Source organism: Esox lucius, chromosome 3, assembly GCF_011004845.1.
Source record: "Esox lucius isolate fEsoLuc1 chromosome 3, fEsoLuc1.pri, whole genome shotgun sequence".
NCBI classification, from domain to species: domain Eukaryota; kingdom Metazoa; phylum Chordata; class Actinopteri; order Esociformes; family Esocidae; genus Esox; species Esox lucius.
Window position 1 is genome coordinate 27,723,035 of NC_047571.1, and position 21,718 is coordinate 27,744,752.

At 43.5% G+C, this 21,718-nt stretch overlaps 1 protein-coding gene across 1 annotated transcript; it reads left to right on the forward strand.

Annotated features, from left to right (window-relative positions):
* Nucleotides 1-1,652: 1,652 nt before the first annotated feature.
* On the forward strand, nucleotides 1,653-18,734 carry slc25a36a (solute carrier family 25 member 36a). Its single transcript, XM_013133308.4, has 7 exons — nucleotides 1,653-2,089; nucleotides 4,893-5,057; nucleotides 8,043-8,120; nucleotides 11,561-11,661; nucleotides 16,574-16,640; nucleotides 16,927-17,219; nucleotides 17,392-18,734. Exons 1-7 carry the CDS (start codon nucleotides 2,049-2,051, stop codon nucleotides 17,583-17,585), a joined length of 939 nt encoding a protein of 312 aa, XP_012988762.2. The 5' UTR covers nucleotides 1,653-2,048; the 3' UTR covers nucleotides 17,586-18,734.
* Nucleotides 18,735-21,718: the final 2,984 nt, after the last annotated feature.

Consider the following 21,718-nt stretch of genomic DNA (forward strand, 5'->3'; position numbering starts at 1 on the left):
ATTGCCCAAAGCGGCTACACAGCCCCATACGCAACAAACTGCGATGCACTCTGTGTCCTGACACCTTTCTATCAGTACCGGCATTTACTTTTTCAGCAATTGGAGCTACAGCAGCTTGTCTGTTGGATCGGACCACACAGGCCAGCCTTCGCTCCTCACGTGCATCAATGAGCCTTGGCCACCCAAGAACCTGTCGCTGGTTCACTGCTTGTCCTTCCTTGGACCACTTGTTATAGGTACTGACCACTGCAGACCGGGAACACCCCACAAGTCCTGCAGTTTTGGAGATGCTGTGACTCAATCATCCAGCCATCACAATTTGGCCCTTGTCAAAGTCGCTCAGATCCTTACGCTTGCACATTCTTCCTGCTTCTAACAGATCAACTTTGAGGGCAGAATCATCACTTGCTGCCTAATATATCCCACCCACTGACAGGTGCCATGATAATGAGATTATCAGTGTTATTCACTTCACCTGTCATTGGTCATAATGTTATGGCTGATCGGTGTATATAAGGCTGTAACGCAAAAACCTCCAAACTATCTCACCTCAATAATAAAAAGGAAAATCAGCAGTTATCAAACAAACTCACGACCGGTTAGTCTTCAGAGTTAGGTAAAACTGCTTTTAATAAATAATTTTAATAAAAGGCAGTCAATTTGTTATTTTTATTTCATAATGCCTGACCTTGAAGAAATTGGTTTCCATGTGAACTACTGTATATGCTTCCTTTCTTTTTATCCTTTTTATTCTAATACATTGCAAACCTGATCAGGCAGGTCTTCTTTGAATTATCTTGAGGACTCTGCAAAAGGCCATATGTAATAACTATTTTCTTTGTTATGGGATCGGAACACACTCATAGGCTTTCAGTGTGCCAATCTTGTTTTAGTCTACAAAGACATTGTTAATAAAGTTTGCCTTCACGCATATGATTTCAACTTTTCCAGTTGTTCAATTGAAAAACAAAAAGATAAATTAATCCCTGTTAAATCAGCCAACATCAGTTACCATTAATTATGTTAATGGTAATTATGTTCCAACCTTTCTCAGCAGATCTGGTTGCTCTGACAGGGACCGTAATACTTCAACATTGCCAGTCTGCAGTAAGTCCACTACAGCGCAATAAGTCTCTGTTTCCGGTTCCGGGCATCAATGTTTCCCGATATATTCACCAGATTTATTGTACATGTAATATGTGCAATATAAGTGTTATCTTTATCTTTATTAGTTAGTCAACTAATTTTATTTAATTGCATTAAATTCAATAAAGCAAATTAATTGCGTAAAAACCGAAAATACAATGTCTACACGAACCAAACATTTTGACATGTAATTTTTGTCAATATGCGATAGGCAAGGGGAATATGAGTTAACAACTTACGCGTTCTTGAAAAGAACATGATATTCATCGATTTATCAGCAAAGCATTTTAAATAGTCAGATAAGACTACCCGCCATATCCTGATAAAGTATCCTGTTATAAAATACTTTAATTAGTTATTTATAGGCAACCTGTAAGTCTAACTGTCCCTGAATGATCATGTGAAAGATGCGTGATCGGGCGGAGACAAAGTGACGTACTTAAGTAAACTGGCCAATCGCAGGCTCTGTTTTGCAGCCTATTCTAGTAAATACTATGACCTATCCTCGTTCTACAGCAGACAGTGACCAGATAAGAAATGGAAGCGAGGATGATTGTAGCAAATACCGATTGATAGAACCTAGAATACATTAAGACATTCTTTTAAATTCCTTATATTTTCTAGTATAACGACCAGCGAATTAAAATAAGGCCTATATATTAAAATATGATAGCTCAAACTGAGAAAGGCTTCGATTAGTTGACTAAGGTTTAGACGGCCGTCTAGATACGGCGGTCTGAATCACATTTGTAGCCGCTGTACTGATTTATAATTGACGTCGCTAAAATATCGACGTACGCATATAGTTTTCGACATCTGGGCGGTCTACTGGTCGCGGTCCAACACCCGTCTTCCTCCTTGACGCAGTCCAAATAGTGTGCTGGTTCGGAGAATGATCAAGAATGAGTCAAAGGGATACCTTGGTTCATTTGTTTGCTGGAGGGTGAGTATTAATTGTTACGTACAAATAACGTTAGCTTGCTATTTAGCCGACATGACATTTCCTGACTGCTTAGTCACTTTCTCTAGCAATCTTTGCGAAACAAGCCGTTTTCCCTGTCGCGCCTGGATGTTACATGAGTAGCAGCAGCTGCACTACCCGTGCTATGCTCAATAGCGAGCCAGCTAATTAATTCTTGTCCTGCGGCATCAAAGTAAGCTACTACTGTTACTCTACATGGCTCTCCCCAATTGTTTATCGCGCACGATATTACTAGATTCGACCGACAACAAGTTAATTATATGCATCACACTCACGTATGGGGTGGGGGGGGGGGGGGGGTCGTGGTTTGCCGTCGGACAGATGATTGAATGAAATGTCCATGACAGTGACGACAGCCTTTGTTGTCCTGGAGCAAAGAGCGACCGTTGATACTGCTCGCTAACTGAGGATTGTGAACTCCACGTTTAACACGTAACTAGCTACTGCACGTAGTCCGGCTACAGTACAAACGTCGTCGAGAGAAACCTGGCTAGAGATGTATCAAAGAATAACATGATGACATTTGATGACGCTAATTTTTGTTGCATTTTCATGCCTCAAAAACGTTAATAACACAAAATTGGCAGATTGCGGGCTTGCAGTCCATACGAATCTCAGTTGCAACTTTGTCATAGCAACATGAGTATGCCTTTTTGGTACCCCTGTCAGTCTAAAACGAACATTTCCCGAAGGGTCTTTTAGGAGTTCGTTGTCTTAAAACTGTCGAGGAACCAATTGTATAGATTTTATTTAAGAGCCTTTATTTAATGTATTTCTTCGTATAGCTACAGTGTATGCCGTCATCTGGGTCTCACTGTAATACTGAAGGCATGTTTGAGCTTTTAGATATTCACGTCTGCTGATAATGGTGGTAAATTCAAAGGGTTAAAGGGCTCTTGTCTGTGGGTCACAGAATTGACTTGTTCTGAGTGTGGAATCAATGTCTGACTGCTCCAGGTAAATGTAGGTTGGACGATCACAGTCACACAGTATTAAAATGCAACCAATTAGAGCTCTTCTCATTGTAGTTTGAGGTCGTCTTTTCATGGGACAACCAAAACATTGTCTTTGTAATGGACAACTCAAGTCTTCAGGAGCCTGATTACATTTGATACATTGTAAGTCATTTACGAGATACTTATCCTGAGCAACTGATAGTAATCTTTGTTTTACTTTTGCATACTGGCCCCTGCTGGATTTGAACGGACAACCCTGGCATTAACCACTGGGCTACACACAACCTGACTGATGCCAGGGACTAATCATGAGCTTCAGTTTATTATGCAGTTCAGTTGGCTCTGTGGACTAGGAATTGGGTGAAAATATGATGTGAGGTTTGACAGGAGGACTGTAGTTGCCCATCCCGTTTTAGGATAACACTAAATGCCTGTTTTCAATTTCAGCCCCCCCCCCCCCCATATTCATCAGAGAGGCAAGATGATGATAGATTTCATTGCTGTGTAAACATTTTTCTCCCTTTAAGCGTTCTTTCCCCTTGTTATCTTGTTCTTGTAGTCTATGAACGTCCATTTCTTTCAGGCTGTTTCCAATTTTTACAAAACCACAATGAGTAAGGCCTAGCTTGTGAAACCAAATTCGACAGTATATTAAAATGTTTCTTTTATCCTATTTGTTGAGCTTTTGAAAACTCAAGTTCTGGACACAAGTCTTGACAAAGTTTCTGTTTCGGGACGGAAATAATGATGGCTAATCCCCTTCTCTCTAAAACAGGCCCCAGAGCCTGTGTGTATGTCCTCATGGCACTTGTGTACACATGCACACACTCCCACTGTCAGTGTGGTACGGCCCTGGAATCTGGGCCGAAGGTCGCACCTCCCGCTATGTGGGTCAACTTTTTGAAAGGGAGCACTGAATATAGTCTGACTGCAAGGAAGGCTGCAGCGAAAGAATATGCAGCCATCAATGGCAGACACTGACACCATGCATTCGCCTCTCACTTACTTTAACCTGACCTACAGGTGACCGTTTTTTTTGGGCGTTGCCGCGATTTTCCAGACGCTGCGGTCCAGAGTGACTTGCTACAGGGTGTGCACGCATGTTCATGCTTTGACCCGCTGGCCCTGCGTGGAGGTCCAGCGCACCACCCTGGAGTGTGGCCATAGCCGTGCTCCGCCGGCTGAGCAACGCCGATAATGGCCTCTCTGAGCGTCCTGCTGTTGAATGGTATGCTGTTGATGTGTTGTTTGAAAGTGGAGCCGCGTCGGTCTGTTGCAACCTAACAAATGCGGAGGTCGCCCTGCGCAAATGGGAATCCACTTGGATCGGGGAGGTCAGACCAACCACGGAAAAAGCGTGGCAAGTAGAAGGCAGGGCCACCACCTTAGTTTGCGCCCGGTCACAAACGACTTGGTTTAGTTCAGAGTCACCCGGGTGGTGGGTTGCCAAGGGTTCATGTGATCAGCGTCTGTAATTATTTGCGTGCTTTGTTTTCCTCCAGGTGCGTGTCACTGTTGAACCTGACCCATTTGTTGTTGGTGGGTGTTGTCCCGCTTCTCAACAGCATTGTTGATAACCCCCCCCCCCCCCCCCCCCCTTCAAAGACATCAGAGTTCACCTTTTAAAACTTCTGAGATTTAATGCCATAATAATGAAAATACATCTTCAAAAGTTTGAAAAGCACAAGCAGCAGACTGAAAGCCTATATGTTTGGTTGTTACTACTATATTGCAGCACCACATGAAGTGCTTACGCTGCAATTGTGGTCATAAATGTAGTCTGACCTGCCTGTCTTCTCTCCGTCTAGATGTGGGGGCACAGTGGGTGCTATTTTGACCTGTCCGCTGGAGGTGGTGAAGACCAGACTGCAGTCCTCTCATGTCACCTTTTACGTCTCTGAGGTGCAGCTCAGCACTGTCAACGGGGCTGGTGTGGCCCGAATGGCTCCCCCGGGGCCCCTTCACTGCCTCAAGTAAGTCACCGACCCAGTAGTCGCCATGTGATCGATAAGGGATCATGTGAATGTTCGGGCCTGGGCCGGTTCATGAATGACTAACTGAAATGTATAGACTGTGGGTACTCTGTAAGATTGGGGTCAGCGTTTACTTGATGTCCGGTTCTTGACAGTATATGACAGTATATTCCCCGGCCTTGGGATAAATTCCCGGCGACTTGGGAAGTTTATCTCGCCACGCTTCATTGTTGTGGTCATTTACAGTATCTCATCTGCCCTTTGATACCTAATTCCGCTTGTCTCAGATGATGAATGAGCGTTTTCTATTCCCAGGTTGTCTGTCACGCTAGGATGTTATGTCTAAGTCATACTGTACCTTTGGTCTGGGAAGTCTCTTTTTCAGCATTTTGATTGCGCCAGGATGGTTCTTCCACACATTGATTCCTTTGCAGGAATGCCTATTGACATTATTTCTGGTAAAACCAATTTTTTTGTCTGTCAACTTCATGTCAGGGATAGAGTGTAGGTAGTTAGCCGTCATCCTACCCTAGGGTTTACGGTATTTCCTGAGCACAAACATATTTTTTACCATATCACAATGGGTGTCACTTACCAGAATGCTGAGAAAATGCACATGCTAACTACAAGCGGTTTTAAATGGACAACGTTGGCTAACCTAACGCAAACCATCAAACAAACTCATCCAGAGCAGATATTCCAGCTTGTTAACGCATTGTATCTCTTCAACGAAAATCCAAACGGAGTGGGACTACTGTTTTCCTTAAACCGAACCACCTTGTGGTTATTCCAGATTATTCCTGAAGACATGGTTTGTTTACTGCCCATGCTGAACAGAGGTCTAGCTTTTCTTGTTGTGAATACGGAAGTGGGGTCCCTTATCATATAGGTACGGGTTGTTCTGTAGCATACTTGACTCTGCTTCTCGCTCACGTGTAAACATAGGAGAAGACCAGGGGGCATTGATTTGGAGTGGAACCTGTTTGGGTTTTCTGGTGGGCGGCCATGTAAGGCTTGTGGAGAACTGCTTTCCCCCTCTGTCTTTTTATTTTATTCCATGCAACTGAACTCTTTACAGGGTGAGGGACAGCTCTGTATATTTGGTCCATCTTCTGTGACCTTAGATCTCCTTTGAATGTTACAGGACTAGTTTAACAGATTAATATAATATAATATTTTCCACAAAAACGTCAACGCTAGAAGTGCCATTGGATTTCCTGCTGACCACCACTGACTAGACCGGCATAGAGGCTGAGATGCAGAGAGGACGTAGGAATCTTACTGTAATGTGGTCTGGGGTTGGAGTAGAAACACTGGTTCAAATGCATATCTGACTAGGTGAACGGTCTGTTGTGCCCTTGAGCAAGCAGCTTAAATGTATTTGCTTGTGTAAGTTCTGGATGAGAAAATCTTGTAAATGTGAAAATACATATATTGAATGTCAGTGGACAGAGGCAAAGCAAATGTATGTCCTTCATTGGTAAAGCTGTTATACCTCAAGCATTCTCTCTACTGCATTTTCCAGGAACCAGAACCAGATACTCGACTGCCATAGTAAGGGGAACATGCAGTGCTGGCATGGCTTTTGTATATTCTTACTGTAATTGCATTATTGATGACCCAAAAAAAGACATGTGAAATGTATTCTGAAATGAAATACTGTCAGGTTTTTCAAAGATGAGTGACTATTAATGACTTGATAGCGACAACATTTAAATTAGCAGTATTTTTAAGGTTAATATCTTAAAAAGGTTAGAAATGTATCATTTAGCATTATTGTCATAATTCTCTCAGTTCAACGCCTGGCTGTGGTTCACCTGTCAATTCATCGCCCAGCTGAGCTATGGTCAATTAGTTAATTTATTATGCTGAACCTCATTTAGCCCTTTTACGATTACATTCAAATAATGTTTTTTATTTCAAAAAATGATTTCACAAGTGAAACCTTGTTTTCCCTCAGTTTCCCTCCATACTCTGTCCACTGGATTACTGACTGGTTGCAGTGTTCTTGGGCTTGCTTCTCAGTCAAACTGCGCTTCTGCCCTGGGGAAGGACTCGCTGATACCTAACACTGTGCAGCCCTGGGAGAAGGAACAACATGCACAACTGGGTCACTAGGAAACGCAGCGCAGGCCAAACCCCATTTAGAACAGTGTAGTTCTTTGTGAGGGGAGTTCTGTGACTGCCTCTGTCAGTGAAGACTACAATTCTACTAGGAGTCCATTCACAGTTTAATTGTTTAATCTAGAGCTGTTAATCCTTTACATTTAAGCCATTGGCTGTCTCCTTGCTCCATCTTTTATTCTTACTTTTAAATTTGTATTTATTTAAAAAAAAAAATGTACTTGAAATGTGGGCTCCTTTTCCAAAGATGCGAAGAGGTGGTGATTGAGTAGCCATTGTTCCTCCTTTTGAAGAATCCTTGATCGTCTGGCTTTCTGTGTTGTGTGTATGCTATCTTATCTGAGGCTAACTGGATGGCAGGATAACCGGGCAAGTTGCCCAACCTTAGCTGGCTGACCTTGCTGAAATTATAATTATGTTGTGGCAAGTTACTGTCACATATCCAATTACCCTTAATGCCATTTATTAAGTATATTCCACTGTAGTACATTTATTTTCTCATTTTGAAACTCTGGGAAGTCCCATCCCCGAAACACAAATGCCAAAGATACATCTTCAAATCGACCGCAGCACTGGTTATATTGATCTGTTTTCTTTTTGGTACCTACTGTTTGTTTGCTGATAACGCGCAGTATTGGGAAATCAACCATAATGCTGTGTGTTTATTACTTTATTAGTCACTAAGTACATTTTAGTCAACATTCAATGTGCTGGGGTTGGGATACGGATTATTCACGCTGGCACCCGTCCAGTAATGGAGGAGTGTTTTGATGTCCATCCTTGTGTGTTTCAGCATATCAGGGATCCGCACTGGAGTTAACACGATGCTAACCAAAGTCACTCACCTCTCTCCCTCTGCAGGTTGATACTAGAGAAGGAGGGACCCCGCTCACTCTTCAGAGGTCTGGGGCCGAACCTGGTGGGCGTGGCTCCTTCCAGGTGAGACCTTACTTCCGGTTCAAAATTAATGTAGTAGTAATAATAATAATAATAACCCCTCAGAGTCTGGTTCCTCTCTAGGTTTCTTCCTAAGATTGGACCCTAATTGTGTTTTTTTTTTTTTTTTTTTTATAGCCACTATGCAAACTCTTGTTGCTTGCTCTTTTGGGTTTCAAGACAGGGCATCTGTACAACATGTTGTGTAAACTGCTGATAAAGGGTTTTATAAAATGAATTTGATTGATTGATAGCTACCTCATCAAAGGTTTTTCTAGTGAGTAGATGTTAATGACATTCACCATGTACATATTTACCTAGGAAACATTAGAGAGAATTCTGAACATTTTAGTTTTGGGATATTGTACCTTGGTGAGTGCGTTACCTCAAAATCCCCTTCTTATAACCACATGATTTCACTTGACTTTACATAATTACCACATCTTTAAGTGGTTGTGTTTGATTTCCTCATTCTAGAACCCACCATCAGTTTCTGTTGATTCCTGTCCAGTAAAATTCCACTCCCTCCCTGTCCTCACCCCCCATGTCCTCTGGGGGCATCCTTTCTACTCCCTCGTGGTAGAAGCCCGCTGCAAACCAGGCTGTTCTTTAGTCTGAGCTGTTATGAAACCGTAGCCTCCTGGTCCAGTCTCTGTTTATTAAAGGCAGAGTACTGTCCGTCCACTGACCTGGTCCAGTCTCTGTTTATTAAAGGCAGAGTACTGTCCGTCCACTGACCTGGTCCAGTCTCTGTTTATTAAAGGCAGAGTACTGTCCGTCCACTGACCTGGTCCAGTCTCTGTTTATTAAAGGCAGAGTACTGTCCGTCCACTGACCTGGTCCAGTCTCTGTTTATTAAAGGCAGAGTACTGTCCGTCCACTGACCTGGTCCAGTCTCTGTTTATTAAAGGCAGAGTACTGTCCGTCCACTGACCTGGTCCAGTCTCTGTTTATTAAAGGCAGAGTACTGTCCGTCCACTGACCTGGTCCAGTCTCTGTTTATTAAAGGCAGAGTACTGTCCGTCCACTGACCTGGTCCAGTCTCTGTTTATTAAAGGCAGAGTACTGTCCGTCCACTGACCTGGTCCAGTCTCTGTTTATTAAAGGCAGAGTACTGTCCGTCCACTGACCTGGTCCAGTCTCTGTTTATTAAAAGCAGAGTACTGTCTGTCCACTGACCTGGTCCAGTCTCTGTTTATTAAAGGCAGAGTACTGTCTGTCCACTGACCTGGTCCAGTCTCTGTTAAAGTCTCCGTTGGTATAGTACTGTCTGTCCACTGCGGTCGTGTGACTGATAGTAGCTGCCGTCGCATCACAATACGGCAACGCCAGTAAAACGCTCTGTTTGGTTCTGTAGCCCTCCTCCGCTGCATAACATGGATCCCCTGTCAGAGTTTATCTTCTTCGGATTTTTCCTTGTGTCGTTCTGTCTCCACGTCTCTTGACCTCTATGCAGAAAATCTTTCTCTCACTTTCTCTCTCCATTTCTGCCAATCTCTCTCCCTCTCATTTGCTTTGCCCTCTTTGTGTCTCTGTGTGTTGTTGGTTAAGGTTAGGCATTACATCTAGGTAAAGTTTAGGCATAAATGTTACTTTTTTAAGGTTATGGTTAGGTTTAGGGTTAAGATAAGGGAAAGGGAGCATGCGGTGTCTATTTTCTGGTCCCCATGAGGATAGCCATACAAACGTGTGTGGGTGCGGTGGCTTGCTCACTCGTAACATGCTGGGTAGCTACGGTGATGTTACGTAAAGTCTGCCTTGACACGGGGGGGGGGGGGGGGGCTAACCTGAACACGAGCCTAGGCTGTCGCTGCAGGGGAGGGAAGGAGAAGCAACGGGGAGAGGTGGTGGTGGGGGGTGTAGAGGGGGATGTTTGTTTGGAAAGCCGTTAGGCAATTGAAGTCTGACGCATTTAAATTCATTAACCAATGTTTACAGATTTCTATGAAACATGAGTTGGAACTTTGAGTGAAATCGATTTCCTTCCAAAAAGTTGTAAGTATTTGCCAAAGCAGCGTCTGTGTTTTAAGGGTGTGGGCGTACCCTAACAGCACAATGGTGGGGGGGTATTTCAGTCCTGTAACATAATCATGTAAGTAAACCGATTGGCCTGCTCCTCTTTCTCTAGACATTTGATTGGCCTGCTCCTCTTTCTCTAGACATTTGATTGGCCTGCTCATTCTTCTCTGCAGAATTGCGTCATACATTTATTTAATTTTTTTTAACTGTCTATTTGAGATGCAAGCCTCACGTCCCCTCCAATTTGTGATTTGTTGGAACGTTATTGGAGTACGAGATAATCAAACAAGAACTTTAAAAGTGAGATGCTCACTGGGTCAATAAATACTTAATGAGCTAACAAAATTACAATTGTCTTTTATTTAATGAAAAGGTTTGACATTTAACAAAGAGATAAAGACACATTTCTAGGGAGGTTGAGAGGGAATGGAGAGCGACTGACCTGATCGCACCCGGCTGTTCAGTGCTGCCATGTGAGAAGGGAATAATCAATGATCCTTCATTGCTAGAAACTGTTCTTCAGTACTCCCCTGTATGCTACACTGGGACGGAGCCGAGTAACCCAGGCTCTGGGCCACCAGCCCCCGCCAGGCTTCACCTATGGGGAGGCAGCAGAGGACAAGCTCTGGGCAGACAGAGAAAGGGTTGTGCCAGTGCTGCTGTGAGCCTGGGGATGGCTGTGGAAAGGTACTGGCTCGTTGGTATCCCCCCCCCGTGGCCTCGGCGGGGAGGTGTTGAGTACAGCCAGACTGGAGTCTCTTGTGGTCCTTTAAAGCCGGATGGTTGGCTGGGCGGTTGGCTGTTCTCCGACTCGCACACTTCATATCAGTCCGTGTTATCGTCGCTGAGATTGGCCGTTACATAAAAAAACACACAAACGTGGTAGTAATGCAGACACACACACACTCACACACGTGCACGTACACACTTGCTACATACACAATGTACACAATCTTAATCTCTCACAAACACACAATTACCCGCTGAGGGCGGGGCAACGCAACGGAGCAGAGCGTAGGCGGGTCATTGGTTTTACTTCTCCGCGGCGTCAATGTTGACTTGGGTAATCCTGTGATGAGCAGAGTACAGAGAGTAGGAGTTGCCAGGGAGATTAATCTCCAGCTAAAGCAGCGCCTGTAATTTGGGCCGAAATTAGTTGACACAGACTAATGTACTAGGCGGGAACACTCCTAATGGCGCATTTATTCATATCCACGTTTTGTTTGCTTGACAATGGACACCCTGAGACTAGCTGGATGAATATACCTGATGATGGAGGAAGTGGTTCATTTCAACCGGAGTCCATTATTTCTGAGTCCAATGAGATGCCGACCTGTTGGTCATTCACGGCCCAATGTAAGGATGGGTTTATGTAATGCGTCGCTGTGTTGTTCGCTCATCTCCAGTCTCGTCTGTTTTGACAGGGCCATCTACTTTGCAGCCTACTCCACGGCCAAGGAGAAGCTGAACGGTGTGTTTGAGCCTGACTCCACGCAGGTCCACATGGTTTCTGCGGGCCTAGCAGGTAACATCAGTTCCTCGAACCCCCCCTGCGCTCTGTAGCCTGTGTGTCAGGCAGTTTTATACTGGTTGTTGTTTTCAAAGTCGACTTGTTTTAGACTAATTTTTATTTCCAGCTGCTCATTTTCTGTCGATGGATTACTTAAAAACCCGAAAAAGGTAAAATGGAAATATTGCTCAGTATTTATTTGAAGATTCAATCTGTAGTTTTTGATTAAATTAAAAGTTTTATTTCCTTATAGTATTGTAATGTAGATTTATTTGGAATTCTGTTTCATTTGTAGATGGTAATTTTATGTTTTATGAACATTGCTCTAGCCTATATCCAGCTGTGACCAGCAGTTATTGTCACTGTATGGGGAACGTTGTTGTGGGTGATTTCCAGCTTCCTGTGTGAGTGTTTTATATATCATCCACAGGTGTTTTTTTCCCCCGAAAGCACAATTGAAGACTTTCAGGATAGAGAAAATGAACCCCCCCCCAGTACATATATAAATGAAGTGGTCAAGGGTTATTCTGGCCTTCAGTATTGTAGGATTTCAGTTAAATGTATTAGGCCCCCAGGAAGAACAGCTAAAGGGGATTATAATGAAATCTTAATGCCCATTACTATGAAAAATTGTAAAACATAAATAATAGCACACAGGTGACAATTTTGTCTGTTGTATTTTCTACTAACTTCCTGTACTTACATCAGACGGCTCTTTCTTAAGAGCTTTCTGACTCGTTGAACACAGGCTCAACCCCGCCCACTAAAGCTTGACACTACAACACTTACTACTAGCTAGCTGGCTGCATCAGCAATTATAAGAAAAGAAACAAACAACATCCTTAAAGTTTGGGTTGTGCTTTCCTTCCTACTTACCCTTTAGTAACCCCCCTCCCCGTTGTCCTTCACCTGTCCTCTCTTTTGAGGCCCCTCGGGGGCCGCCTGAATGGTGTTAACGTGCCAGTTTTGTTGCTAAACAGTGAGTCTGGCCCTTCACGCGCTCTCTGTACTGTGTGTGTAGTCACGGCCCCAGGGCGCTAACATGTCAGGGGCCTCAGTGCAGGAGGTCTCCTCGCTCCGCGGCTACACACCGGCCGGACGTTGTTGGGCGGACGCCTCAGGTAGCACCCCGTTTCCTTTCACTGGTATGACCATGTGCTAATGCTAATGCTATTGATTATGTTGATGCTAGTGTTAGGTCACAGCTAGCCGGTTTGCAGCGCTTGTATCTGCTTTGACTTCTATTGTGATTGCACAGTGTTGACATACTGCCTCCTACCCCTTCCCCTTTACCGACCTGTTACCATTACACCTATACACCGCGCGCCTGTGCGCGCGCACACTTTGACTTTTCCTTAGCATATGAAGGGAAATGCTAACCTTGTCATTTAGAAATTTTAGTGTTATTATTTTGGTTACTTTTATTTGACCGATAAAAAAAAAAAAAAAAAAATATATATATATATATATATATTAGGACTCCCTACTTTGCTCTGTTTTTTTTCTTTTCTCTCAGCGCCCTACATGTATCAGGCTCATGTCAGTACACTGTACATAGACTATAGGTCTCAATCTAGTTCCACGCTGGAAAATCCCTATCCTGTTATAACACTCCCAGGACGATTTGACTCATGAACCGTCTCGCTCAGTGACACCATAGAAATGAGATGGGCCCGTGACACTTAGTCAGCAAATGTCATCTAATTCAGTTAAATTTACGACTTGCCGAAACACTGCGTTTACTAGCTTACATTTTTGGTATTTTCATAATTGTACCCAGAACTGGCCTGTAATCAGGTCTGTCATGAATCCCCCCCCCCCCCCCCCCCCCCCAACCTCGTTTGTCTATAAGAGTTAAGATCGAGTCCTACATGTAATGCACGTAGGCTCGCAAATGTAGGCCAAACTCATGTTGGAAGAGGGCGCCGCCGCTGTAGTTAATGTTGGTCACGAGCGCGGATCGCCACGCGTTATAGAACCCCGTCTTGAAATCGGCGTAACCACAGGTGACTCTGACCGCCTCGAGGATGAGATGTGCCCTTCTGTGTGCAGCATGATACTGTAGGCGTGGCCTCTTAATTAGGGCCCTGCGTTCAGCCTCACGCCTGCTGTGACTTGGCTTAGATGGAATTTTAGGGGCCTATAATAAAAATCACTGACACTTCGTTAACATGCTCTGTTTGTTTTGTTTTGGTGACATCAGGCTCCTCTCACACGTGACATTGTCAGATAGGGAAAAAAAACAATACATCCTAGTTTTTTAAAACATTACTTTTCAACTACCCGAGGTAAATGAAGAATCTGTCATTTATTGACTTAACAAGGTTAGCATTTCACCCCTCTATGCATTTCATGCCCATTTTTCATCATTACTACTTCAGAGTTGACTGTCAACTTTGTTTAGAGAATTTATTGGAGCCTGTTGCAAATATATAGAATCCATAAAAGTGTAAATGATACAACGATGCACAAGGATTTAAGGATTGGCACTTTTTAGCATTAGCCGAGAACATAATTTACAAGATATTTACTTATAATATTATAATGTTTTTCTTCTTGTGTGCCTGACACGTTTCTTAGTTCTGTCCTTGATGTTCTGTTTACATCAGACGTGTATTTCCTTTACTTCTTCTTTCCAAGAAAGACATCCTGACAGAACGTAAGGCAGAGAAAAAAACCCAGACCTCCTTTTGCATTTTAAACAGGTGTGGGTCGGGAAATGTCAAATGGGTTTGGAGGGTTTGAGTGAGGGGGAGAAATGGGTTGTGACCCCTTTTTCTCCTGTCCCACTAAAGCCGTTGGTTTAAAACAAAAGGGTGAGTAGAAATGTGGGAAGTATTAAGGGAATCTTACCTGTTTAAATATTTAAAGGAAAAAAAGAGTTGGGGGGGAGGGTCAAGAGAGATGATAAACTTCCTGTTTTACCTGTTGATGAATACAGGGAAAGCCTGGTTGGTTTCCTCTTCCATCTACTGAAATAAACAGAGTTTGTGGGTGGGTGGGTGGGTGGGTGGGTTGACTGCTGCCTGTGTGTGACTGTGGTACAGAAAAGCCTGTGTCTATTTTAGGGCTTTACTGTAGCTTTCACCCCTGCGTGAGGGGGGAGCCCCAGCCGCCTCCACCCCCCATATCTGCAGGCTTCTAGCTGCAGCTGTGAGGCGGAGTAGCTTTGCCCCTACTCTGTGAGTACACGCCATAGATGCTCTCTCTTCTTCCTCCTCTTCTTTAATTCTTCCTCAACAGATTTTTGTCATCCTGTTCACCCAGTTGCCTTATGACTGTGTCCAGTGACACGGCTGAAGCCCTAGGTCAACGCCCCCTGCCCACACCCCGGTTTTCTTGTTTAGAGAAGACAACGTAATCCGTCTTAAGCTCCTGGCGCGACGTAGCGACGCACGTGTGTTTCTGTTCATTTTCCGGTGGCCATGTTAGAACTGTGTTCTTGTTCGGAGACGTGCCACCTCGACCACGTCGCTGCAGGGCACGTGATTTGCCAGATTGTACCGCCATCTCTCATATGTGCACCGTTACACCAGCATTACGCTGCACCTTAACGCATCTACAGCCGCATTACATAACATGTCGTGTGTGTGACTTAACTGCCCTTTTTTTAAATTAACACACTGACTCAATGCATTGTTAGGAAAGTCACTGATCCCCTGAAGACTGAAAACTAATTAAAACCAATGTCGGTGCAAAGAAATAGAAGGATATGTTTGGAGGATGGCATTCCTTCATCCTTTTATATTCACGCCTCGTTCCCTTTGGGAAATTCCTATGTAAAATCATTCACTTAGAAGTATTCACTTCCAGTTATTCCGCCTTGGTCCCAATGAATAATTCAAGAGAGCTAGGCTCCATTTTGTTTCTTCGTTATTGGGTGCGTGGCAGCCAATGAGGCCTTCAGCTGAGGCTCACATCATGACTTCATTGCACAGTGACTTGCTGTTCAGATGTAGCAGACCTACTCCAGTGCTAATCTTTCCACATCTGGAAACGTGCTACTGTTGTTCAAATACAATTAAAATCGACATTAATTAACACTTTTACAGAGCTTTTATCAGCCACTTTTAATCTGAGTAAATTGAGAGGGCTTAACGAGCATAACACCATGCTGTAGTCGTATAATTCTGTAGTGCCATTCGGTTTATATGATTAAGGACCATATTGTTTACAAACACTCAGCAATAGTATTTATGAGTAGTTCATCATAGGCAATATTTTTGTAATATATATTGCTCGTATATTAAATTAATTTCTTAATTTGATTATAAAGAATGTTAACTATGTGAACTACATCTTTAAGCTGAGTTTGTGCCGGTGCTGTGATGAAACGTTGAGAAAATTAGCCTGTCCATAAAATTCCTGAATGGGACAAACAGTCTGCATCAAACAAAGTTAATCAGGTTCATTCCTTTACATGATATATGGCCTGAAACCGGACAACCCTGCCATAATGACTTGTTTTATAAGATTGCTGGTTGTATGTATAAAACGGCTCATACACGGCCCATGAACCCATCTTAAAGATGTCAACAATGCTTTCACATACTGGACAGATGAGAAGGAAAGTAGTTTTGTTTAGAGTTCAACAGGGTTGTATTTCACAAACGCAGGATTAATAGATTAGCCAGCAGTCTGTTCTAACGCTTTACTTTTCTAGTTCATAAAGCCCGCTGAAGTTGAATGTCTTTGGGTTGGGTTACTACGACAAGCATGTCGAAAATATCATTCAAGTTTTTCTTTCTTTATCATCCAGAAAATAGAGTTGTTAGCTGGCTAATTCATTGGTGGTGCTTTGTGAAATACACCCCCCCACTCCCCTCCCGCTGTTAGCCTTTATTTAGAGCATCTCTGTCCTATGATAGGCTGAGTCCTTCACTCAATGTCACTCCCTCCGTCTGAACCTCTGAACTCTTTTTCCCAGGGTTCACTGCTATCACGGCCACCAATCCCATTTGGCTGATAAAGACCCGGTTGCAGCTAGATTCCAGGTGAGCCGTGAGCGGGGGAATCTGGGTCCGGGATTCTCCCAGCATGCTGCAGGCGAGGCGGCAGACTAATTCCTTAAGCTTCTATTTTATTCCACAGCTGTTTCATATTTGATTGGTTTCCTAAATTTGTTGTTTTAGAGAATATAGTACCTAAGGTGTTACATAGTAGTAGACCCATGCCATGCCTATTAAATTTACTAGTGAAATGTATGCTATATGATCATGACCCTTTTCCAGATATTATATATATATATATATAATATTGAACCTTTTTTTTTAACCACAGGAATCGTGGCGAGCGCCGCATGAATGCATTTGAGTGCGTGCGGAAGGTTTACCAGGCGGAAGGCTGGCGCGGCTTCTACCGGGGCATGTCCGCTTCCTATGCGGGCATCTCCGAGACCGTCATCCACTTCGTCATCTACGAGAGCATCAAGCGAAAGCTGTTGGAGTCCAAGGCCCAGGCCAGCATGGACCAGGACGAGGACGAGGCGGTGAAAGACGCCTCGGACTTTGTGGGCATGATGCTGGCCGCCGCCACCTCCAAGACGTGTGCCACCTCCATCGCGTACCCCCACGGTACGTAACGGGTGGCCCTCCGAGTCTACGAAAACAGAAAATACGTGATTGGAATGAATTCCTTGTTCCGCTACAGGAATATCCCAGTGTGTGGAATTTCCATACAGTTGCGTCCAGGTTCTAAATGAATGTCTGTGTCGTCCCCCCCCCCCCCCCCCCTCTTCCTACGCAGAGGTGATCCGCACGCGGCTACGGGAGGAGGGCAACAAGTACCGTTCTTTCTTCCAGACGTTGGTGACGGTGCCCAAGGAGGAGGGATACCGTGCCCTGTACCGCGGCCTCACCACCCATCTGGTCCGCCAGATCCCCAACACTGCCATCATGATGTCCACCTACGAGTTGGTGGTCTACCTGCTGCGGCGCTAGCCCCGCCCCATTTGCAGACAGAGCGTTAAAGAAGGACGCGAGCGACTTGGCCGGGGATGCTTTGTCTAAGACGGGGACCAAAGGAAAGCCGATATGGACCAGAACCTAGATGAAAGGAGGGCTCCCCTCTACACCCAACCAACCCCCCCCCCCCCCCACCCTCCCCACTCCCATAAGCTTACAGGCCACGCCTCCTCGGGGCGCTATGGTCTGGAGGTGACAGAGAGAGGATGGGGTGGGAGGAGGGACTGTTGGGTCAGCCTTTTTCTACAGGGCCTGTCAAACAGGAAATGTCTCTGAAGGAAAGACAGAAATCATGTTGTGGCCTTAGGAGTTTCTAGTTTTTCTCTGTAGAATGAACCCAATGCTACAATGAACCCAAGCCTGTATCAGAGAAGACAATCTGAAAGGGGAATGCTTGAAAATAAATGGGAATCGATGTCAGATGTTAAAAACTGTCATTAAATAATGTTAACACTAGGCACATTATAGAAATACACACATTCTTAGATGTTCTCCACCGGTTTAAATAAGTGGAGGCTTTTTCACTGCTACTTAGCATGCAGGCTTATGTTTGAAACAAGCGTTGCATGCTCTGTTCCAAAAACATGAACCCGAGTTTTGCGGGTGTTTTGGCGGTTAAGGAGCGTCGATCAAATGGGTGTTAGGAGAGGTTCAACAGGTTTTACATTTGGGTATTTGCACGTTCGTTTTTCCCGATCGTTTAGGATCATTGGCAAACTAGATCATGACAGAATAGGCAAGCAAATCCAAAGCTATTGATCGGGTATCTAGGAAAATAGATTTTATCGCACAGCTTCAAGAGTTTGGTTTCAAGCATTCCCTTAAAGGCCCAAATGTGTCCCTGTGGTCTGAAATATATTGAGTACTTGTGTACAAGACTAGTGATCACAACACATGCCTCTGACACTCAACCAGTGTTTTTTAATTTTTAAATTGACTATCATGTCAGTGTTTGGTAACATTGTATTGTTTTTCCGATCGGAGCACTGGGCTTCTCTGGCATAGATGGGTTGGGGAGGGGAGTGGTGTCTTTCCAACAGGTACCGACACTTAGGTGTGTGTGTGTGTGTGTGTGTGTGTGTGTGTGTGTGTGTGTGTGTGTGTGTGTGTGTGTGTGTGTGTGTGTGTGTGTGTGTGTGTGTGTGTGTGTGTGTGTGTGTGTGTGTGTGTGTGTGTGTGTGTGTGTGTGTGTGTGTGTGTGTGTGTGTGTGTGTGTGTACACATGTGGGGATCTCTGCAAGGTTAGGTGTTGGATTTAAACAACCTTCAGTTTTAGTGGTTTAGGCATTACCAGTCTGGGGCTAGGTTAAGTACAGGCATAAATGTTATTACTGAGGTGAGGGTAGGGTAAGTTTAGGTCTCAAGTCCCCACAAAGATTGGATGAGTGTGCGTCAGTGAAAAATGAGTGCGTGTGAATGTCTGGGATATCTACTCCAGAGGTACAGAGTGCCCTCCGCTAATAGTTCATCATGAAGATTACTGAGGTGAGGCGGAGATACTGTACAGCAGAGGTCCTCCCCGGCTCCCAAACCATTGCCCCTTCTACCAGTGACTTCCAACTGAAGTTCAATGCACTTTTGTGGCCTTTTGGGGCTTGTGCTTAACGTTTTCTCGCGTGGACATTGTAATCTTGTATTATAAGAGTAGTATAACTGTATATGCAAAAGCAAAGATGTATTTTGCTCAGCGGTTCCCATTGCAGATATTGTACAGACCAGAGTACTAAGTATTGTGAAGGATGGTCGTGTGTGTGTGTATATAATACATGTGTATGTATATCCATTGTCTTTTGCTTTGGTCCATGTCGTATTTTGTAGGTTGCGGTTACAGATGACCTGTGTGACTGCATACTGTGTTTGTACAATTATACAATCTTTGGACCTGTTGCGACCTGTTGACATTTTTAGTTTGCTCTATTTTAAAGTTTTTATATTTTTTAAATGTATTTTGTTTTACAATGTGCAGGCCTTTGTGCTGAAAGATAGTCTTTTGTTTTCTGGCATTCATAAAATTAGCCCATTCTTCACAGTTGGGTTTTGTGTAAATTCCCCGTAGATCTGATGTTTACATAAATGTTCAGTCATTCAGCTGTCTATATCTAATTTTACAGTGTAGGCTACGACATCCTATCAGGTCTCTAAAAAAATTATCAATATGGCATTTCTGTAAGAAATGAATGGAGTCAATATGTTATGGTTTTGTTTTGACATTCAAGTCACCCTGAACCATACAAACTGATACTTTATTCTGGACTGAAGATTTGCTGGCAGTGCATAGGCTACAGAGAATTATGATTTGAGTTAATTTAATGCTTGTAAAATATTGTTCTCTACATATTAGCTCTGAATCACGGCCTCGGTCAATAGTTGCTCATTTAGTCAATCCAAGTTCAAGAGACTTTTCTTATCCTCTGGCATACTGTGTAACAATTGTACTGTGAATATACTGGAGTCCGTCTCCCAAACACTAGCCTGGCTGTTTGCGTTACTGTTTTGTTGCCCTGATTGTTATACTGTGACCTGAACAGCTAGAATACGGTGAACAAATGTGATGTTTCGTGGTAGTGTGTAGGACTTCTCTATAAACGAAACATTGTTAGGATGATTTCACACCTGGTCTCTTTCTGCCAATTCTTGTGAACTTGATGTTGTTGACTTACATTTTTGTGCAGTGTCAACATTCAGTGTCACTCAGGCCCAACACAAGAGCCCTAGCAGGGAACCACAAGGACTCCCATCTCTAGATGTGGTCTATGTTTGATTTTGCTTACAGTCCTTGATCCAGTTCCCTTTGTAGGGAACAATTCCTCCAGCACACCTGATTATACTAGTCCGTTATTCACTTAGCCCTTGATTAGTGAGTCAAGCCTGTTCAGGGTTACAACACATTTTTTAATGTCTGGGAGTCCCTAATGACATGGTTCAAGACCTATCCCAGTGTTTCTCAATCTTGGTCATGGGGACCCCAAGGGGTGCACATTTTAGTTTTTGCCCTAGGACTCACACAGCTGATTTAAATTAAAGACTTGATGATTGGTTGTGAGTGCTAGGGCCAAAACATAAACGTGCACCCCTTGGGGTCCCCAGGACCAAGAAACACTGACCCAGCCAATGTAATATTGAAAAATAGCCCCTGCCAAAAAAAATCTAGTTCTTGGACAACTGCAGTTACAACTTTGCTTTTTTCCCTATTTCCAATAATACTGGTACATTTTATTTTGGTTGTGGTATGTTTGTTTGGAGTGGCCGGTAGCCCAAACTTTACATTATCTGACTAGTAACTGAAAGGTTGCTAGACTGAGTATCTGTTAAAAAAAAGTTTTTAAAAATATTTTAACAAAATCTATTAGGTTCCAAAATGCTGTTTTTTTTTTTGCCTTTATCCTTAGCTTTTCACTAAAACTGTTTGATGTGACTTGTTGGGAACTGTGCTAATACCAAGACTATATTTGGTAAACTTTGGGGAAATACCTAAATCTGGTAACGTTCATGCAAAGAGGACTCTGACCAACTAGCAAACGTTATGTCAACTAGCAAAATCGCAGAATTCTATTTAAAGGCAAGAGGTGTGAAAATTAAAATAATGTTTGCTTTTTTTACCATGGAGTTCACTCCAAAGAGGACCTTATGTGAAAACATTCTAGTGACTTTACCATGCTGCTTTCTAAGAGGTCAGTGTCAGTCCAGTTCAACTCAAGACTGCTCTATGGTTGTATTGGAAACAAAACACATTCATGACTTATCTTTTCCTCAGACAGACTTGATTTGGTACTGGTTGGGTTGCAATACCTCTGTGACTAATCTATTCTGGGTTAGGGATGCCATCTTGGTGGTTCCACTTCATTCAACCAAACATTAAGTTGGAGAGTTTTTATTGGACAAATAACGTCAGTTTGTAAAGTACAAGGCACAGGAGGGACCTACCTCAATAATTTTCGCATTGAATGCTAGTCTGCCTACTTGAAATGTTTAGCAGCCAGATAATGTTTGGTGGAATGAATATACCTCTAGTCTGCATAGAATTGTCCACATGTTGTACAGCCATAGTACAGTTTGGGAAAGTAGACAAATTATTTAATTTATGGTATGATACTTGAAATATACTGCTC